The sequence below is a fragment of the Schistosoma haematobium genome, chromosome 1 (assembly GCF_000699445.3).
Source record: "Schistosoma haematobium chromosome 1, whole genome shotgun sequence".
Taxonomy (NCBI): domain Eukaryota; kingdom Metazoa; phylum Platyhelminthes; class Trematoda; order Strigeidida; family Schistosomatidae; genus Schistosoma; species Schistosoma haematobium.
In genome coordinates, this window is record NC_067196.1 from 1,742,522 (window position 1) to 1,761,848 (window position 19,327).

General features: G+C 38.5%; 1 protein-coding gene across 2 annotated transcripts in view; it reads right to left on the bottom strand.

Annotated features, from left to right (window-relative positions):
- Positions 1 to 19,327, bottom strand: part of RALGPS2_1 (RasGEF) — a 75,346-nt gene that overhangs the window by 40,976 nt on the left and 15,043 nt on the right. For both annotated transcript variants that reach the window (XM_051209910.1, XM_051209911.1), the window contains exons 2-3: positions 5,899 to 6,111; positions 3,918 to 3,968 (exon numbers count right to left, since the gene is read on the bottom strand). In XM_051209910.1, coding sequence (XP_051072895.1) covers positions 3,918 to 3,968; positions 5,899 to 6,111 — 264 coding nt within the window. The remainder of the gene's footprint in view (positions 1 to 3,917; positions 3,969 to 5,898; positions 6,112 to 19,327) is intronic.

The window sequence follows — 19,327 nt, forward strand, 5'->3', positions numbered from 1 at the left end:
TCTTCTGAATAAGAATACCAGCTGGAACTGGACAAAAAAATGTGAAGCTGCATTTTGCAGGCTAAAAACAATCGTAAGCTATGAACTATTGCTGACACACTACGATCCGTTCATGCCTATCATTGTCGCTGCAGACGCTTCAGATTTTGGACCCAGTGCTGTCATCTCACATTAGTTCCCGGACACAACAGAGAAAGCTATTATGCACGCATCTCACACATTAACTTCAGTGGAAAGATGTCCGGTGTTCGCTCGGGGCTACAGACCAAATCATGGTCTCTGGACTGAAGCACATGTCGTAGGAAAATTAGACCATGTCATGTACGAAGTAGAGGTAGGAAGAGACAGGTGGAATCGACATCGGAACCAGCTACGCAAGCGGTTAGCTCCAGTTCGCCCATCGACAGAAGGGAATCTCCCTCTTGACATCCTATTATATACCTTTAGTCTACCCGCACTCCCGATACAGGAAGAAGCACATCGACAGGTCGATCTACGACTTAGATGGTGGTCACTCCGACAACGACAACAAACGGTCAAAATGCAAGTGGACCCCAGAAACGTACGTCATTAAAAGAGGGAGGTGTTGGGGATGTTAGATCTCCAGAACGCATTTGGTAAATGCCTTAATTTTATAATTCTATTTTGGAGATTTAAATTTCCTTGTTTTCGCGCCAAAAGTGCTCTTTCCACCTTCATGTCGTATTTCCTACTTGGGAGAATCTTTAACGCTATTGGTCCGTTGTGTATTTTTAGTATGCTATTTTTGCTACGCTTCCTAAGGACAGTTTTACGTTGTATACATACGTTTGATTTGTGTCTGTTATTATTCACTCGTGCTTCTGGCTTACGGAATATACTTTTTCGTTCCAAGCTAGAACTTCTCCCTCTAGTTAGCGGGGCTGGGATGCATCAAATAGCCAGCTTATTGGTCTACGGTCACAAGTCTTTGTTCTGTTCGCAGATTAAGTGAACTCGTGGTAGCTTGAAACCTAGCTTGTTGGTATAAGAAGGCACTAGATGTATATGCGCCACACGTATGGAGTATACAATTCGCTGTCATTGTATAGTGGTATACCATTCCACGTGGTTTAGTAAAGAACAGATAACAGTGAGTAAGAGTTATATTCTATCCGATTCGGTGGATACACTATATAAATGGACTTGAGTAAAGCTTTCAAGATTGATTATCTTAATCTCCTTTGTTTTGTTCTCTCAGTAACTGATATTATTTTATGTTCATTGTGACACTATATAATGATTGCATAACACAACTAATTAATGAGTATTGTTTCTTTTTTTATTAAACGGTCAATTGAAAGTTTTTCATTATATAGTAACTAATTAGTAAATATTTTTGAATGAATTGAATTTCATTTAAGTTATACAGTTAACATTCTTGTTAGTTTTTGTTGAGGCGATTCAGAAAACTCCTCGAATAAAAGGCAAGAAAAGCTCAGGAAACACTAAGAAGCATTTTATCCAATCAACATTCTCTAGACGTTTCGCCGGAAACATCTCAAAAATGAAGTCACATGTCCAGTTTCTAATTGGATGATTACCTATACTACTACTATGTTTAGGAGCATTCTAGAATTCTCCGGAAACGCAAGAATAACTAAAATACTATAAAAAGCCGAGATTTTCTGTACTAGAACGAGCTATTGGAGTAAAGTGCTTCTCGCATATTTTGCGCCTTTTCTCTCGTATTCCGGTCGCTGTGTAGTTCTGGCTTGGGGGTTACAAGAATAGCTTAGGAACCGACTATAGCGTTCAATTAACAAGACTTATCAGTTTAATCGTTCTTTTTGTTTTGTTTTCCTTTTCATTGTTTTACAATGTATTTAATTGTCACATTTAGTTAAGTAAGCGAAAATTTATTTTTATTAACACATTTGAATCAATATGAATTTCTGTAACTCAATTTGTATTTGTAAAATAATATTGTATTAATTATTTAGATGTTACAGTTGAAACATTTTCAGTGTTGCAATCAAATGCCCTGGTATGGCCGAGAGTCAACTCTCCTTGTCCAAATGTATACAGCCAGCTACTGCCAGGGAAGTCCTAGTCACTGCCTTCTCGCAGCATAACTGTTGTTTACGAATATGAGGGAACGAAAAGTCAATGTCTGGTGGATACGGAGAATCCACCTAGAGAAGTTGGTAAACCCTGATCTCAAACCAATGGTGTACATGGGCTCCGAGATCCTAATGGAACAAATAGTGCATGAACCAATTATTGGTCACCAGCTACCATGGGACTACATCTCCTTATGTTGCTCCACTGTCTTGTGGATCAGAACTTTAAGTCGAAGGCTCCCCCTAAGAAAACCACCTACTTCGGTTCGGGCACCCAGGTAGCTTCACAGCTCACACACAGATCAAGTGACTTGTGTGACGCATGTGTATTCGGTGTTTCTTTGTACCAACATTTATGTATTTAAATAAATACAATGTTGTCTTATACAGCATTATCGTTCAACATAAATAACAATGAAAGTTTCTTGATCAAAACTATTCAGTTCAAAAAATAAGACATCACTTTAAAAAAATTTAATTTAACTCGCTTATGCTAAGCATTCAAAAGTATTGAAGTTATTTTTCAATTACTGAATTATAATCAGGTAGCGCATATCTTAATTGTGTTGTGCTCTTTAAGTTCAAACATTTAAAAGGGGAGCTGTTATTGTCATTGTCATCCAAGACAACAACTCCGGAGATAAATAAATTATCAGTGAGACTATAATTTATGGACTACCTTTGAACGACGTTAAAGTGACCTTGAGAGTGTCCACCTCCTTGCTAAAGCTAAAAGAGGTACAACCCTGTGTGGATAATGAGGATCATGATTTACAGTTGATGGTTAAGGTTAAGAATTAGATTTACGGTTTTCATCACGAACTGACATAAGCTTAAACCCCTAAACTCTTTCTAACCAAATACATGATTGAGTTTCGCGCCGACATTCGAGACCTGTTATCTTATATCTGATTGGTTCGTCCATAAATTATAGTCTCGCCAAATTATCTACTAATTTACTGTATGTTCACTAGCTACACTGAGTATATATATATATATATATATATATATATATATATATATATATATATATATATATATATCATGAACCGATTGATGTTGGACCACCATTGAAAACCTGGAAGCACTCGATGGCCGTCTCGTCCTATTGTGCGACTCCTCAGCAGTGTGCAACCACGATCCCCTTTCCAGGATTCGAACCCAGGGCCTTCAGTCTTGCGCGCGAACTTAACAATCTCCACAACCCCTATACTGAAATATGTAATTGTTCAACTGTGTTCGCGCGGTACAGATTGGATTGAAACATGTTCCGTCCAGGACTATATTGAGGGACACTGATTGACCATTTCTTAACCAATCAGCACTAGTCGATACTTGAGAAGACTCTAGGAACTTCTTATGTAAAAATTATAAATATATTAAGGTTTTTCTTATTGTGATTCCTACTTCTACCCAACCTTGTTATGTGGAATATAATTACGTTCCTGTCCAACCGTGTTCTGATTTGGGGACTTGTCGAGTGAAGAAGTGTCCAAAAATACTAAGCAATGAGAGTAGCTGAGTAGTAATAGAAACCATAACAAATTGTAATGATCATAGTTGATCACTTTTAACAACTGGCTTAAACAGATTACATAATTTAATGAGAAAAAGAGAGAGCGTAAAATATCTAAACAATTTGATCGGTAAACAAATGAACTAAACTAAGTGGTTGTAAAGCATTATCGACTAAAATATTTAGAATTTATGTATGTCAGCATCTATTTTAGGACACTATGCTAACTAAAATAAGTTGGAAGGTTCTATGTTACATATAACTAAATGACTGAGTTGAAAAGAACGGAAGTAAATATATGAAGTATAATACCCACTTACATCTGCTTCGATTGCTTGAAAGTATTCCAGTTCAATTAAAGTGACTTGTTGCTATAAAAGATAGAAAGAAATGAATTAATAAAAACAAATGTTAAACTAATTAAATGTCGATGATTAAAAAAAATATTGAACTACGTTAGATGGCTAGAGGAAGTCAAAAAGAAACGTTTTAAATATCCAACATACTATATGAGATGTTGATTTACTTCAACTTATGATCACATTACAACGTGATCAATAAAATTTGATCAGCACTAAATAGGACCAAACAGATATAGAATTAGTCACTATTTACTGATCCATCAACTGTATATAATGAACCATAAATGAACAGATTACAAGTTCCAAAGTCATGTTTTACATACATGGATTTGTATGATCGGATTGAATATTCCATAAAATGAAGGAATTTAATGTCAAATGTATGATCTTATGCTTTAACTGCTCAATAATAGAGAAAAAATTTCAGTTGTTTTTAGCAATAACCGAACGCTATCGATAAAGTAAGAATATAATAACTGTGCTGAGTGCATTATAATTCTACCTTAAATGGTTGGCGGTAGTCAGTAGGATACCCTGCGCCTAGGTTTCGTGATAGTTGACACTCATTGTTAAGGGAATTTACAATCTTTAGGGACTGGATGTTACCTATGAGACTCGAACATGAGAAAAACAGTTTAACAGTCTGTGGTGTAAACACTAAGGACTTGACAAATATGATATTGGTCACTATCAAGTTATCACTCGATATGACTGTCTTAATCGTACACGAGGTCGAGGAAGACCTAAATACATCAGTAGTAGCATCTCGGACAGTGAAGTTTGACGAAGTAGATTCGAGTTCCACAGGGGGCACCAGCTCCCCTAAGCTCCCATGTACCCGTTACTAACGCTCGGCAATTATTACAAAACTTGGGTTCTGTTTAACTACGTACAGACAAGCCTAGCATACCGAACATAGTTTTTATTTATTTATTTCAACACATAGATATTGGTACGAGGAGGCACCAAATACATATGCGCCACACAAATCTCATTCGATATGTGTGAGGGCTGTGATACTGTCCGGGTGCCCAGACCGAAGCAGGTGGTTTTCTTAGGTGGCCACACCCCTAGTTTTTAATAAGGAGTGTAACCATAGAATACAAAGTAGGAAATACTTTTAACACAGAAGTTTTAGAAGATGAAGAATGAATCTCCCTAGGTCGCTGTGACCAATTTTCAGATATTTAAAGTTAAAGACAAATGAATACAGTCATTTAGTGGACCCTAACCAGTAAACGTGTGTCACAATACTTAGATAAAACCAACATTCAACAACAACATAGATAAGCCAATCTTAACCTTCTTTTCACTTACTGATTACCACTATACAATCAGTTAGTTGGCTGTGGATGTGTGGTACATGTCACAAACACATCAGTCAATGGAAGTTCACAACCTCGTCTACTAAGTGATACACTTATTTTATGATATGTGGACACCCATCTTACACTACAAGTGAAGCACCTCAGTGAATATCAAGTATGCTTTTATAAACCGTACTGATAAATTCTCAGCCAATGACCTGATAAGGTTGACGAAGCTTGAAAGATAAGTTTATTAGTCAATCATTTAGACTTTCTATGTTCAGATCAGTCACCAAAACAGACCATTTTGTAGATAATGATTACTTTATTAAGAAAATCAAAATAACGATCGTAGTAGTGCATATTCAGTTTCCAAACTCAAACAATAGGAGTTTGATTTTGTCGTGAACCTGTTATCGTTGTAACACTATGTCATGAATCATAATCGGTTCAATCAGTCAGCTACAAAGTAGGACCAGGCACAATGAAACGCTCCAACGGATAAAATATGAAACTATGGCTTACTGAATAAATAAGAACATTGATGAAAAATGTCATATGAAAATGATCTATAATACTCTTGCCTAGTTATTAGCAGTTACATGGAAAAGAAAGAAAAAACAACAACGTACAGCAATTAATTCAGGATCAACTTTTAAATGTTTTTCATAACGACTTCTACCAACATCTAGTGTATCATAACTTTTACGTACAATTTTCATGACATTTGGAACAGTTGAAGATTTACTTCGATGTGATTTATTGTTTGTTATTATCTTCGATATGTTTGATGTGGCTCTTTGATTTGAAGTATTTGGTTGCGGGAAAATGGAATCCAGTGAACTCTTAAAAAAAAACGGGATACATAAAGTGACAAAGATAAAAAAAACTAACAAATAAGTGAACTTTGAAAGGAAGGATAGAATAAATTGAATAATTATTTCTTTCTAACTGGGTTCACTTAACAGTAAAATCTGGTTCATGATTAAACCTATAGTGATTAATTAAATGTAAAAATCACACATATTTTTTTGGTATCAGAAGGGGTTTTGTGGGTGTTGTAGTAATTTCAATAGTTGAAGTCATGAGTCTAGATTCAATTGACTCATGATCTCAACTATTGAAATCACTACAACAACTACAGAACCCTTTCTGATACTAATCAACATATACTCACTAGTGACTGGCTTCAAGAGGTATTTCCTGTAGTTCTAGTGAGAGGCAGTGATCAGTGGATTTCAACCGGGTCAGTTGTGAGATAGTTACTCACTGATGACAATGGTGGATTTGTCGCTCAGTTTCGCGGATTATTTGAAGTTAGACATTAACACCGTTGGATGCCGGCTCAATGGTCCAGTGGTTAAGCGCTCGAGCACGAGACTGATAGGTCCTGGGTTCGAATCCCGCGAAGCGGGGTCGTGGATACGCACTGATGAGGAGTTCCATACTAGGACGAAACGGCCGTCCAGTGCTTCCACATTTTCCTTGGTGGTCTAGCTTCAGTTGACTCATGATCTCAACCATTGAATTTATTTTTTTTATAAACTGCTACAGTATGTAAAGGTCTTGAGTGGCTGAGTAGTATCCAAGCCTTCACAAAAATCGAATGATGAAGTGTGGCGTATATGTAATCGGTGCCTCCCTTGTACCAATATTTGTGTTCAAATAAATGAATAGAATAAATATGTAAATGATGTATAGAATCTCAATGTATAATAATGCAGAAATATGCTGAATGAATCAATTATATGTGATGTAACATCTAGTTTAAGAGTACAGTGATTTTCGACCGGACATTGAAAATTGGTACCAAGCAAGTATCATCAAGTAATTAGTTATCTTTTTGGAAGCTATAGTCTCAATATTGTTTGTTATATTAACATTTTCTTCTAGTCTTGCATAGATTCAGAAAGAATGAAAATGAATTTGATTAGACGATTACAACAACTTAACTAGAAAGTACTATAGTAAGTAAAGTGATTTTAGGCAAGGATGTAGAAGTTCAAACGAATCAATAATTTAGTAGTTTAATTACACATGCTCTTAGCTATTGTTTATTCATTTAGTTCACATAAAATCTGGTACAACTAGGTACCACAAATAGTATGTTTTACATAAATAATATTTCTATATGGGGCAAGATATTGCTCAGCAGCTCAAACAGAAATAAGTTTATCAGAAAAGGTTTTGTGAAGATTTTAGAAATTTCAATAGTTGAAATCAGGAGTCAATTGAAGCTAGACCACCATGGAAAATATAGAAGCACTAAACTGAGTGAGACTGATAGGTCCTGGGTTCGCGGGGGGCAGAATCGTGGATTCGCACTACTGAGGAGTCTCATACTAGGACGAAACGGCCATCCAGCGCTTCCAGGTTTTTCATGGTGGTCTACTGTCAATTGACTCATGATTTCAACGATAGAAATAAGTTTCCTTAAAGCGCTACTCTCCCTGGGCCTTTGACTTAATTTCACCCTGTACAGGAGCTAAACCAGAAGACGCCGTCTCGTGGTAGCCAGTAGCTAAAGATAGATTTACACAACATTCGTCCCACCACCAGGATCATGGGAACCATATACATCACTGGTTTACAATTAGTGTTTTCTAGATCTTCTATATCTACGACCCCGGTCTAAGCAGTAAACGTTCGCTGTGTATCCTCTCATTTCCCAAAACACCACCTTTACATGAAGCTATGGTTGTATAGCGCCATTAAATAATCTCGAGAAGAAACGACTTTCTTTCCTTGACAGTATTAGGGCATTTAAGGATGTGCATTTGCTTCCCGACCGTTGTTGCTACCTTGACGTGGTGGTCAGGCTTGCCTATCGTGATGAAGCAACCGAGCTATACTGGCTGGAACAACCGTTCCTCAAGGTCCTACCATGTCACATAGGTTGGTTAAAGAGCGGTAAGACTAAAAGCAACAAACCCAAGGTCCGAAGGCGAAGTCGTACTGCTGACTGTACAGAAGTGTGGCAGCGGTAGTGTTCCTTTCAGACAACCAGCATAACAGCGATGCTGTCTTCCCACAAGAAGGGGTGGGGTTAGAATAGGTCGACCCTAAAAATACACACCTCGCCTTATCCCACGCATATCCGTCTCCGGCGGTAAGGTCTCAACAAGTACGGAGCTAACACAAACATTACCCACAAAAAGGTCGTGTGTGACCGACCTCAAGCAGTTGTCACTTTGACACTGCGGTCACGCTCTCAGGTCACTAAGACCACCTCTAATCCAATTTCCTTTTCACGTACCTCCATTTGCTTATTGTACATGCATACAATCTTATATATTTTGTCATATATGTTATGCCACCCTGAGTTATGTCATAAACACATTACTGGACAGATAAGCGTAGTAGTACAATGATTACTAATTAATTAAGGACTATGATATTGTTAATAGCAAAAATATAGATATAAAGGAATTTCTTAGAGAAACATCAAACATTTTAATTCTGTTATTAGAATACATATATAGATAGAAAACGAAAACCTTAACAGAAATATAGATTTTGAGACTGAAACATCCTGTGACAAATAAGTCAAATAATAACAGAGGAAATGTTCAAATAGACATTAAGATTATTAATGACGTTAACAAGTTAAAATACATTGTAAATTTGTACACAAACACATACAAGTAGAAAAGTAACACAAATGTGTTTTCTGACTAAGTAATGGTGATTATAGTAAAAAAAAGATACGTGACTACATGAATTAAGCCGATTTTACCAACATATTCAACTGGAACCTGTTCATTATCTAATGATATCAGTGGTTTTATTTTGATATGGTTTATTATAGAATTTTTGTGTATACAGTTGAGTCGCCTTTCGAGAACTACAACAGGGCCTCTAGAGACTCTAATGAAGCCGACGAGTTTCTATCCAGTCAGAACATGATGGAGCTTTTTAGAAATATTAACGTGGCATTCTATGATTAGACAGTAACCTAATATGTTCAATGTTTTAGTAAGATTGTTGCTGAAAACAGATTTAGTTTCTGTCTACTTAACATCATAGAAGTTTTCACCAAGCATACCATTGATTGTCACTATGAAGGTATATATTTTGCAATTGTATAGCATTGAGAATGAATTCACTAAGAAGAGAATTATAGGCTGAACCAATCATTCTTGTTTTTACGTCTCACTATTTCGTTTATACCCACACAAAAATCACATGCAAGTGTATGTGTATGAAGTTGTGAGATACACCTTTCATGTATGGAATAGCAATAACGATATTTGAACCTTGGTATTTGGAATACATAATGTTGAAACTATGACAAACTTTATCGAGTCAACCATAACCAATATAAGATCTGGCACATATATACCTTGGTTGAACCTTTCACAACATATTAATATAGCAGTTACAGTGGTACCAGTATCTGAAAAGAATGGACTATACGGTTTTAGAAAAATGAATCGGTAAAGTGTACAACAATTTCGAAACTCATGATCTAAGTGAGGACCAATATGGCTGAATTTGTGGTCGGACATTTTGAATGATTAGGTTCACAATTGTTTGTAGTGAAGCAGAGGCATTTACTCTTTATCTTACACCTGATCATGAATTTTAGTTTTCCTTGGCACATACCTTCATGGACCATATTTTTAAATACTTCGTCTTCAGCAATATTATTGCTGCTTACTTACACCGTTTACTCCTCGTGGAGGAGCATAGACCGCCCCACCAGCACTCTCCATCCAACCCTGTCCGTGACAATCCTTTGAGCTCCTTCCAGTTGTTATTCATCCTTTTCATATCTCCTTCCATTTCCCGACGTAATATGTTCTGTAGTTATTTATTTAAACACATAAACATTTGTACAAGGAAGCACCAAATAGATATGCGCCACACAAATTATTCGATTTGTGTGAGGGCTGTGATACTGTCCGGGTGCCCAAACCAAAGCAGGTGGTTTTCTTAAAACGCCACATCCGGAGCCAGCAATCTAACGGTCTAATCTACAGGGCAGTGGAGCAACGTCATAAGATGTCGTGCCCTTGGTAGTCGGTGACCAATGATTGGTTCATATATCGTTTCTTCCTTCAGGATCCTGGAGCCAACTCATGTGCACCATTGGCTTGGAATTAGGGTTTTCCAACTCCCTAGGTGGGCTCTCCGTATCCACTAACCCGGTTAAAGCACCGGACATTTTCTTTTAGTCCTCTCGATTCCGTAAACAACAGTAATGCCAGGAGAAGGCAGTGATTAGGAATTCCCTGACAATGGTTGTATGTGTAGTGAGCGAGAACACAGGTGGGGACAAACGGATGTATTTAGCACAACAATTACAGACTATCTCAATAAAATCCAAATACCATATAGTAAATCGTCAATTTGCAAAATATTCATGTATCAAATCAAACCAGACGGTTTCTGTTGCAAACACCAATCCATTGTCTCCCATTCCATTGTTCATAGGTTTTCTTACAAATTCCATTATGTTCTCGCTCTACCTTTCTTGATCTTCGCCATCTTCTACTGCCAGACCTTACGCTCTTTTGACGCACGTTATATACTACTTATGTCAATATAAGTAGCTCACACCAGAGTATGCACGTGGCCATGTAAGAGAAGTTGGAGATGGAAAGTTAACCTCCCCCCGCTCCCGGCCGTACCAGGGCTTTGAGGGGGTGACCAATGTGTTCTTTGACCTTCCTCTTTTTCGCTTCCCTTCAGGATCTGTGTTGGGGCTTGCCTCATGATGTAATTTGGTGATCATTGCTACTATATTAATGAAAATCTCTATTGCTATTCATGTTATCAAGTTAATCTGGTATGAAAATTTAAGCCAACACACATCTATAACACATTTCACATTAATAATGAGTTTAGCTTATACAGAATTTATTGATGATGCATTTGAAACGCAATCTATTGCCGAATATATTTACTACATTAATAAGAAAGAAATAATTATCATAGAGAAACAATTTTTTTAATTATTTACTAATTACCAGTTCTCAGGGGTTGTGGAGATTGTTAAGTTTTGATTGAGATCATGAACCGATTGATGTTAGACCACCATTGAAAATCTGGAAGCACTCGACGGCCGGTCCGCCCTATTGTGAGACTCCTCAGCAGTGCGCATCCACGACCCTGCTCGCGAGATCCGGACCTAGAGCCTTAAGTTTTGCGCGCGAACGCTTAACCTACTGGACCACTGTGATCCGGCATCCAACGGTGTTTATGTCTAACCTCAACCAATCCACGAAATTGCGCGACCATCTTCCATTGTAGTGAAGTAGATACCTGTTTCTACCCGACATGGATTAGCCCCACTGGTCACGGCTTCTAACTAGAACTCCGAGAATTTTCTCACGAAGCTAGTCACTAGTGAGCACATGGTAATTTTCGCGGGTTCGAACCCCGCGAGCGGGATCGTGGATGCACATTGCTGAGGAGTTTCACAATACGACGAAACGGCCGTCCAGTGCTTCCAGGTTTTCAATGGTGGTCTAACATCAATCGATTCATGATCTCAATCAAAAATATTTACTAATTACATTTAATAGAGCCAATTATTTTTTTTTCTTCTTTTTGGTGATTATCTTTTAAATTAAATTTTTATGTCTGATAGTTTTCTTGAAAATCGATCTTGTTTAAGCTCTGAGAAAAGAAAACAATCACCATAGTAACGATTAATGTTAGGTGGTTAATGTTGTTAACTTTCTTTTTATATTTTGACAATAAAAAAGAATGTGATTATATATGTTCTTTTTTGTTATTTATGTATATAAAACTTGAATGAACCAATTGATTATTATTTGCTTAATCAAATAAGACATTCAATCTAGCAATGCTTAATGATTTAATAATTAGATAGAATAGTAAGAAGTAATGCGTAATAAGGCATATATTAAAAAAGAAAGGGATATAATAATAAACTGAAGTAAAAATATACAGGAACATGTGAAATGATGAAAGAAAAAACAAATATTTTCCCAATTTCGTAGAATATGGAGTGGAAATGGATGGGTGTTAAAGAGGTAAGTTCTAGTTTAAGTCAAGGAACTTTGAATTCTTACTAATGGGTTCGAAGCTTTAAACCTAGTCAATCCAACCGAGTGGAGTTTAGCACTTACACAATAAGCGTAGCTTAGGACCTGGAAAAAAACAGTTTAAGTAACTTATGGACTGGAATCACCCCACTTAATTTAAGGCACAATTTGTACGGGGGATTTCTGGATATTGTAGTATTTTGATAGTTGGAATCGCGAGCTGATCTTAGCTAGGCTACTATTAGCCCCCAAATGCTCTGGTTTGGTCGAGGGTAAGGAGTCACTCCTCCCTCTCCAAACGCTCTCACATGACCACGCGTATACAGCCACTGTCGGGGAAGTCCTACTGTCTTCTCTCAGCCGAGGTGTTGTTTACGAAATTGAGATGACAAAAAGCGGATGTCCGGCGCTTTAACGGAGTTGGTGGATATGGAGGATCCATTTACGGGAGTTGGAAAACCCTGATTCCAAACCACTGGTGCACATGGGCCCCGGGATCCTGATGAAACAAATGGCGTATGAGTCTACTATTGGTCACCGGCTACTATGGGACCGCATCTCCTAACGTTGCTCCACTGCCATGCGAATCAGACGTTTAGGTCAAAAACTCGTGGAGTGGCCCCCTAAGTAAACCCCCTGCTCCGGTTTAAGTGCCCGGGCAGTGTTCCAGACCTCATACAAATCGAATGATGAAGTGTAGTGCATATAATTTTGGCGGCCTGTTTGAATATCTGGGCTACCTCTTCCTGACATCAACATATCTTAACAAGTTACCTGTCTTTTGTTTGTTTTAACACATCATCATGTCGACTAATCGCATAACCTATTTAGGCGCGTTTATGAAAAGTTTGCGATCTTTCGCCGTAAAATTTACAAAAAAGTACAATCCGAAACAATGTGGTGGATTGAAAAGAATGACAATTGTTCAGATGTCGATTCATGAACTGCTAACATCTAACTGGTAATCACTCAATATTTATCGTCAGGATAGAAGAAATAAAGGTCAGTCAGTCAGCTACAACGTAGGATCAGGCACATATATGCATCAGTCCAAGTTGCCATACCGCATCAGCACAACAAGATGGACACCGGATTCATAAAAGTAGTTAATTCAGAGGTGGTAATATATAAAAGAAAGATTGCATATAAGGATATAGTACAGGAAGAAAGAATTAGTTTGTAGAAAGAAAGATATGAAGCGAATTTAATCTCTTAGTTTGAAGGGAGACAGAGAGTGTATACACCGACGCCATTGTGATCGATTCTGAGCCATGTCACCAAGAGTCTCCAACCATTGGTTACGATAGTCACGCGGACCCCAACCAAGTAGTCTGCATCTACCAACATGGCTCAGACTAGAAGTTAGTGACTTCAAGCACTGATGCCACGTTTTGGTTTGGCCACCCCTAACTTTCTTCCAACCATTTCCAATACCGGATAGCATTGCACGTCGTGGTAATCGGTGTTCAGGCATACGTAACACGTGGCCCAACCATCTCAGTCAATGAAGATTCACAACCTCATCAATTCATTTACTATCATTCCCTAATACCCTGCGTCTATCCTCACTATTACTTACCCGGTGAACCTAGCAGATGCCAGTAATATTTCTACGGCATCTGTAGTCAAATACTAGTCGCTTACGAGTATCTTCTACTCTTAATGGCCATGTTTCGCTGCCATAAATTAAAACAGAACGAACTGCCGCGCATTATACTCGTCCTTTTATTGACAGACGGATACCCGACCTTCACCATAGGTGACGTAAGTTGACAGAAGCCAAACGAGCTTTTCGAATCCGTGCTGAGATTTCGTCAGACACCAACCTATTAGGGCTGATCAGACTTCCAACATAAGTGAAGTTGTCAACGCGTTCGACTACTTCACTCCTTATCCTTAGTTCAGGTGTTGACGCAGACCAGTCCTGAAGCAACAACTTGCATTTAGAGGGAGAGAAGCGCATTCCAAACATTCTGGCATTGTTGCTTAGTGCTACCAGAAGACTTTGCATTGTATCAGCGTCTTCACCAAATAGGACTATGCCATCTGCGCATTTTAAGTCGATAAGTGGACCTTCTGGAAGGAGATCAATACCCGAGAACTCAGTCGACGAGAAAGTTATTTCCATCAATAGGTCTATAATGAAGTTAAATAAAAATGGGGAAAGTGGACAGCCTTGATGGACACCACTAGAGGTTGCAAAAGTAGATGACAGTTCGCCATAAGCTCTGACTCGACTAGTAGTGTTCGAGTAAAGAGCCTTTACAAGGTTTATGTACTTCTGAGGTACACCTTTCAATGACAGACACTGCCACAGAATCTCGCGGTCTACCGAATTAAATGAAAGTAAAAATGGACACTTTCGGTGCAAAAATGAGAGAATTAAATTTTCATAATAAAATTACAAAATGAAACGTTTACCAAGTGATTTCTGAGAATCTAGCATCCCTAACATAATTGCTTAAATTGGTTTATGATTTTCATATTTCCATATAAATATTCATATATATGTAAAAGATAAAACTTAGTAAAGATTAAGTTGTGAATATAATTCGTTTATATGTGTCGTTCTGACTTTTTATGTATTAGCTGACCAGATATCTTTTTTTCTAATGATTAAAATTTTCAATAAGCTTAGCGTAATGTGATTTTTATTGCAACTTGATAATAATGACTTATGTACCACGATAATAAAAATAACTACCAATAGGTTTGTACGTAATTACATGTTAAAAGAGAGCTATGCTTATAAAACAATAGTTTTATTAATCCATATGACTTAAATCAAGCTATTGGTTTATATATTATTTTCTTTTAAGGCCGATCATTAAGTTTTGATGTTATTAAGACACAAACAAAAAGCAAGATAATTGTACTGACCCTTTTACGCCTGATTAAGTCTGCTTGATAGAGAAATTCCATTTAAGCAAAGAGTATGTTTAAATTAAGTACAGCTGTTTTTTTTTAAGGATTGTAACAAGATAAATAATTATATCACAATTTTAATTGATGAGATCATGAGTGAAATAAAGCTAGACCACCATGGAAAACGTAGAAGTACTAGACAGCCGTTTCGTATTACTGTTCTATCATTCACTGCTTCCAGATTTTCCATCATGGTCTAGCTTCAATTGATTCATGATCTCATCTGATAACATTACTATAATATCCACAAAACTCCTTCTGAAATTATATCATATCTGAAATTAAATGAAGTAAATTTTATTAGTTAACTCTAAATAACTTAGAATTCTATGGGAAACTAATAGGAAAAAGGATAAAAATAGTTGAGATAGCAACTTGATATTAATTATTTCAAAAAAACGTAAAAACTAAACAAAAAGGGTGAAATATAATGAACACCTTATCAGATGTATTATTATCATTATTATGCAACTGTTTACTGAATATAACTATGCCAAATTGTTTTCAGTCTACCAGTATTTGTATTAGTTTGATGTATATATAGTAAAATGATAGATCATATGAATTAAATTGGAAAATTCTAATTTTAATTAGTCATTTTCTGCAGCAATTTGGATGACTCTCTCTCAGTCTCCCACATTGTACAAGCATTCCATGTACCTAAATTAATGGTTGCTCTGGTTGTCAACAGTGGCGTCAGCCTCATGACTTCTGAAGGAACTCGGGTTTCACCATGAGGCGTGATAACTCTTATAAATCAAGACCCTCTAACTCCCTGGGTAGAGTTTAAATGAAGTCATATTATTCTGCATCAATATTCGTTCTGGCTTTATTTAAATTAATAAAGGGAACTAATTGCATGAAATTTTTGAAGAGTTAAAATGGTTTGAATTATTTCTTCTGGTTCAGTCAGTCAGTAACAACGTAGAACTTCGTACGTACGTACATCACTTCGAGTTGGCACACCACATTAGCACAGAGATGCCGTGGTCGATTCCAATCCCGTAGTGGTAGAGGTAATAAGAGTATAAGCAGTAATCAGGAAGATTAGTGTTTGAAGATGTTACTTAAAGAGTATAATACAGTGAAATAAACTTGGGAAGAGAAAAAAAAGAGACAAGGAGGAATCAGGAGATCAAAATTTGGGAGAACACAAAGAGTGGATGCACCTGCGCTATTGCAAACGATTTTGAGCCATGTCATTCAAGGTCTCTAACCATCGGTTGCTATCATCTCGCGGTGCCCAACCAGGTAGTCTACACCTACCGACATGACTCAGTCCACTTGTCAGTGACTACATGACCTTGTGCCATGTTTTGGTCTGGTCGCCCCAAGCTTTCTTCCAACCTACTCCTATACCACCGAACATCGCACGTCGAGGCAGTCGGTCGGTGGGCATACGTAACACGTGTCCCAGCCATCTCAACTGATGAAGTTTCACTACGTCATCAATTGATTTGCCATCCTTACCTAGTACCCATTTCCTAACAACTGCATTACTTACTCGATGGTCCCAGGATATACGAGCAATATTTCGAAGGCACCTATGATCAAATACTAATAACCTACGGATGTCCTCTACTCTCACCGCCCATGTTTCACTGCCATAAAGTAGGACAGAACGAACTGCTGTGCAGTAAACACGTCCTTTGGTTGATAGACGGATATCTCGCCTACGCCATAAATGACGCAAGTTGGTAAAAGTTAGTCGAGCCTTCTATATCCGTGCTGAGATTTCGTCACACATCAGACCACAAGGGATGATGAGACTTCCAAGATAAGTGAAGTAATCGACACGCTCAACTACTTCACTCCCTATCATTAGTTCGGGTGTCGATGCAACCCAACCCTGAAGCAACATTTTGCATTTCGAGGGAGAGAATCGCATCCCGAACATACTTGCATTGTTGCGTAGAGTGGTCAGAAGACTCTGTATTTTGTCAGCGTCTTCGCCAAATAAAACTATGTCATCGGCATATTCTAAGTCTACAAGTGAACCTTCTGGTAGAAGTTCAACCCCTGGAAATTTAGATAAGGAAAGTGTCATCTCTAAAAGCACATCAACGACAAAGTTAAACAAGAAAGGAGAGAGTGGACAGTCCTGACGAACACCACTTGTGGTAATCAATTCTGATGACAGTTCGCCATAAGCTCTCACTCTACCAGTTGTGTTCGAGTAGAGAGCCTTTATAATGTTAATGTACTTCTTTGGTACTCCTTTCAGTGACAAACACTGTTATAGAACCTCACGATCAACAGAGTCGAATGCCGCCGTAAAGTCGAGAAATACTACCATTGTGGGTGTCTGAACGTGTGTCTCTGTTCTAGAACCTGACGTAGTGTGAATATCTGGTCTATACAACCACGTCCAGGTCGAAAACCGGTCTGGTTTTCTCTAGTCTGTTCTTCACATGCTTTAGTTAGGCATCGAAGTATTATTGAAGCTAATATTTTAAACACTATATTAGTCAAACTGGTTCCTCTCTAATTGTCACAAGAGGACTTTTGTCCTTTCTTATAGACTGGCACAATCAGTGATTGAGACCAGTCAGATGGGATTACGTCCAATTCCCAAAATCTACCTAAGACCTCAGTTAATCTCACTGCTAATACTGGACCACCATCCTTAAAAATCTCAGGAGTAAACCTGTCAGGGCCTGCTGCTCTCCCTCATTTCAGATTTCCTATGACTTTTTCAACTTCGTAAAGGGACGGAGGACTTAATCTAACTTGCCATTCAAGTTGACTAGAGATCGTGGGAAACCGAAGTGTGGCTGAAAGCCAGTTGAACTGATCCCTAAAGTGTTCTGCCCATCGATCCAATCTCATGGATTGGGAATGAATAATATGTCCATCTTTCTCTGAGATTGTTTCGCTAACGGTCGGGTTCCTAATTCCGGTTTCCTTAACGAGTCTGAACAATTGTCTGCTATTACCTATTGCCGCTGCCTTTTCCATCTCCCTTGCTTTCGCTACCTACCACTGTTCGCGATCGTTGCGTAGACTTCTTGTCAGCTTGCGCTTAAGCTGACTCCGCTCTTCATTATGTTCAGAGCCAGGTGGAATGAGTTTCCGAGCATCTATCAGTGCGATAGATGCTGCTGAGATCCAGTGTTGCTCCCTAACCTTCTGGTTTAACTTACTAGCAGATATCACTGCTGTTTCCACAGCTTTTCGGATATCATTCCATGCTGCATCGGGGTGGGCAGCACATACATGGCTGCCTAACTGTTTTCCTAGTTGTTCCTGAAATATACTCTTAGCTTGACTATCATTAAGTAGGCCCCTAAGAGGTTTCCTTGCAGCGTCTTTCCTACGTCCAGTAAGACGCAAGCAAATACGCGCTCGCACTAGAGCATGATCTGAATCTAAGCATGTGCTCCAGAATGAGCGACAGTCTTCCAGCGAGCCCCTCCATCGGTGGCTGATAGCGATGTGATCTATTTGGGTCCAACGCTGGGACGAATTAGGGGGTCGCCATGTTAAAAGACGTTTTTCCTTATGCTTAAAGTTAGTATTTGCAAGAAAGAGGCGGTTATCCGAGCATAGCTGCAACAGACGGTCGCCATTATCTGCTCTTTGAGCCATGATGCCATAAGATCCACCTAGGTGTCTTTCCCTATCGCTTAGTTTACCTACTTGAGCATTAAAGTCACCGGCCATTATTACTACATCTGAGCGCCTAGCTTTTCGGAGAAGGTCGGAGAGCTTTCTATAAAACTCATCTTTTACATCATTTGTGCTGCAGTCAGTGGGAGAATCGGTAGAGACGACGAAGACGCAACGACGGGTGTCCCTATCTTTCCGGATCCTTACTGTTCCGTTTAGTTGGACAGCGCACAAACGACTGTCTACTGGGATCCACTCTAAGAGAGCTAGTTCTGCCCTAGGACTCAATGCTATGCCTACACCGGCGAGGCCACGGGAAGCAGAATCAGGGCTTCCAGATACACGAAGTGTGAATCGAGTCGGTTCTTTATTTTGGCATGGTGAGGTCAGATGAATGACGCTACTCGGATCCTGTATGCGCGTTTCGGAGACGCAGCACACATCGATGGCGCGGGATTCTAAAGTCCTAGCTAAGGAAGCCTGTTGTCCTATTTGGTACAGTGTTCGGACG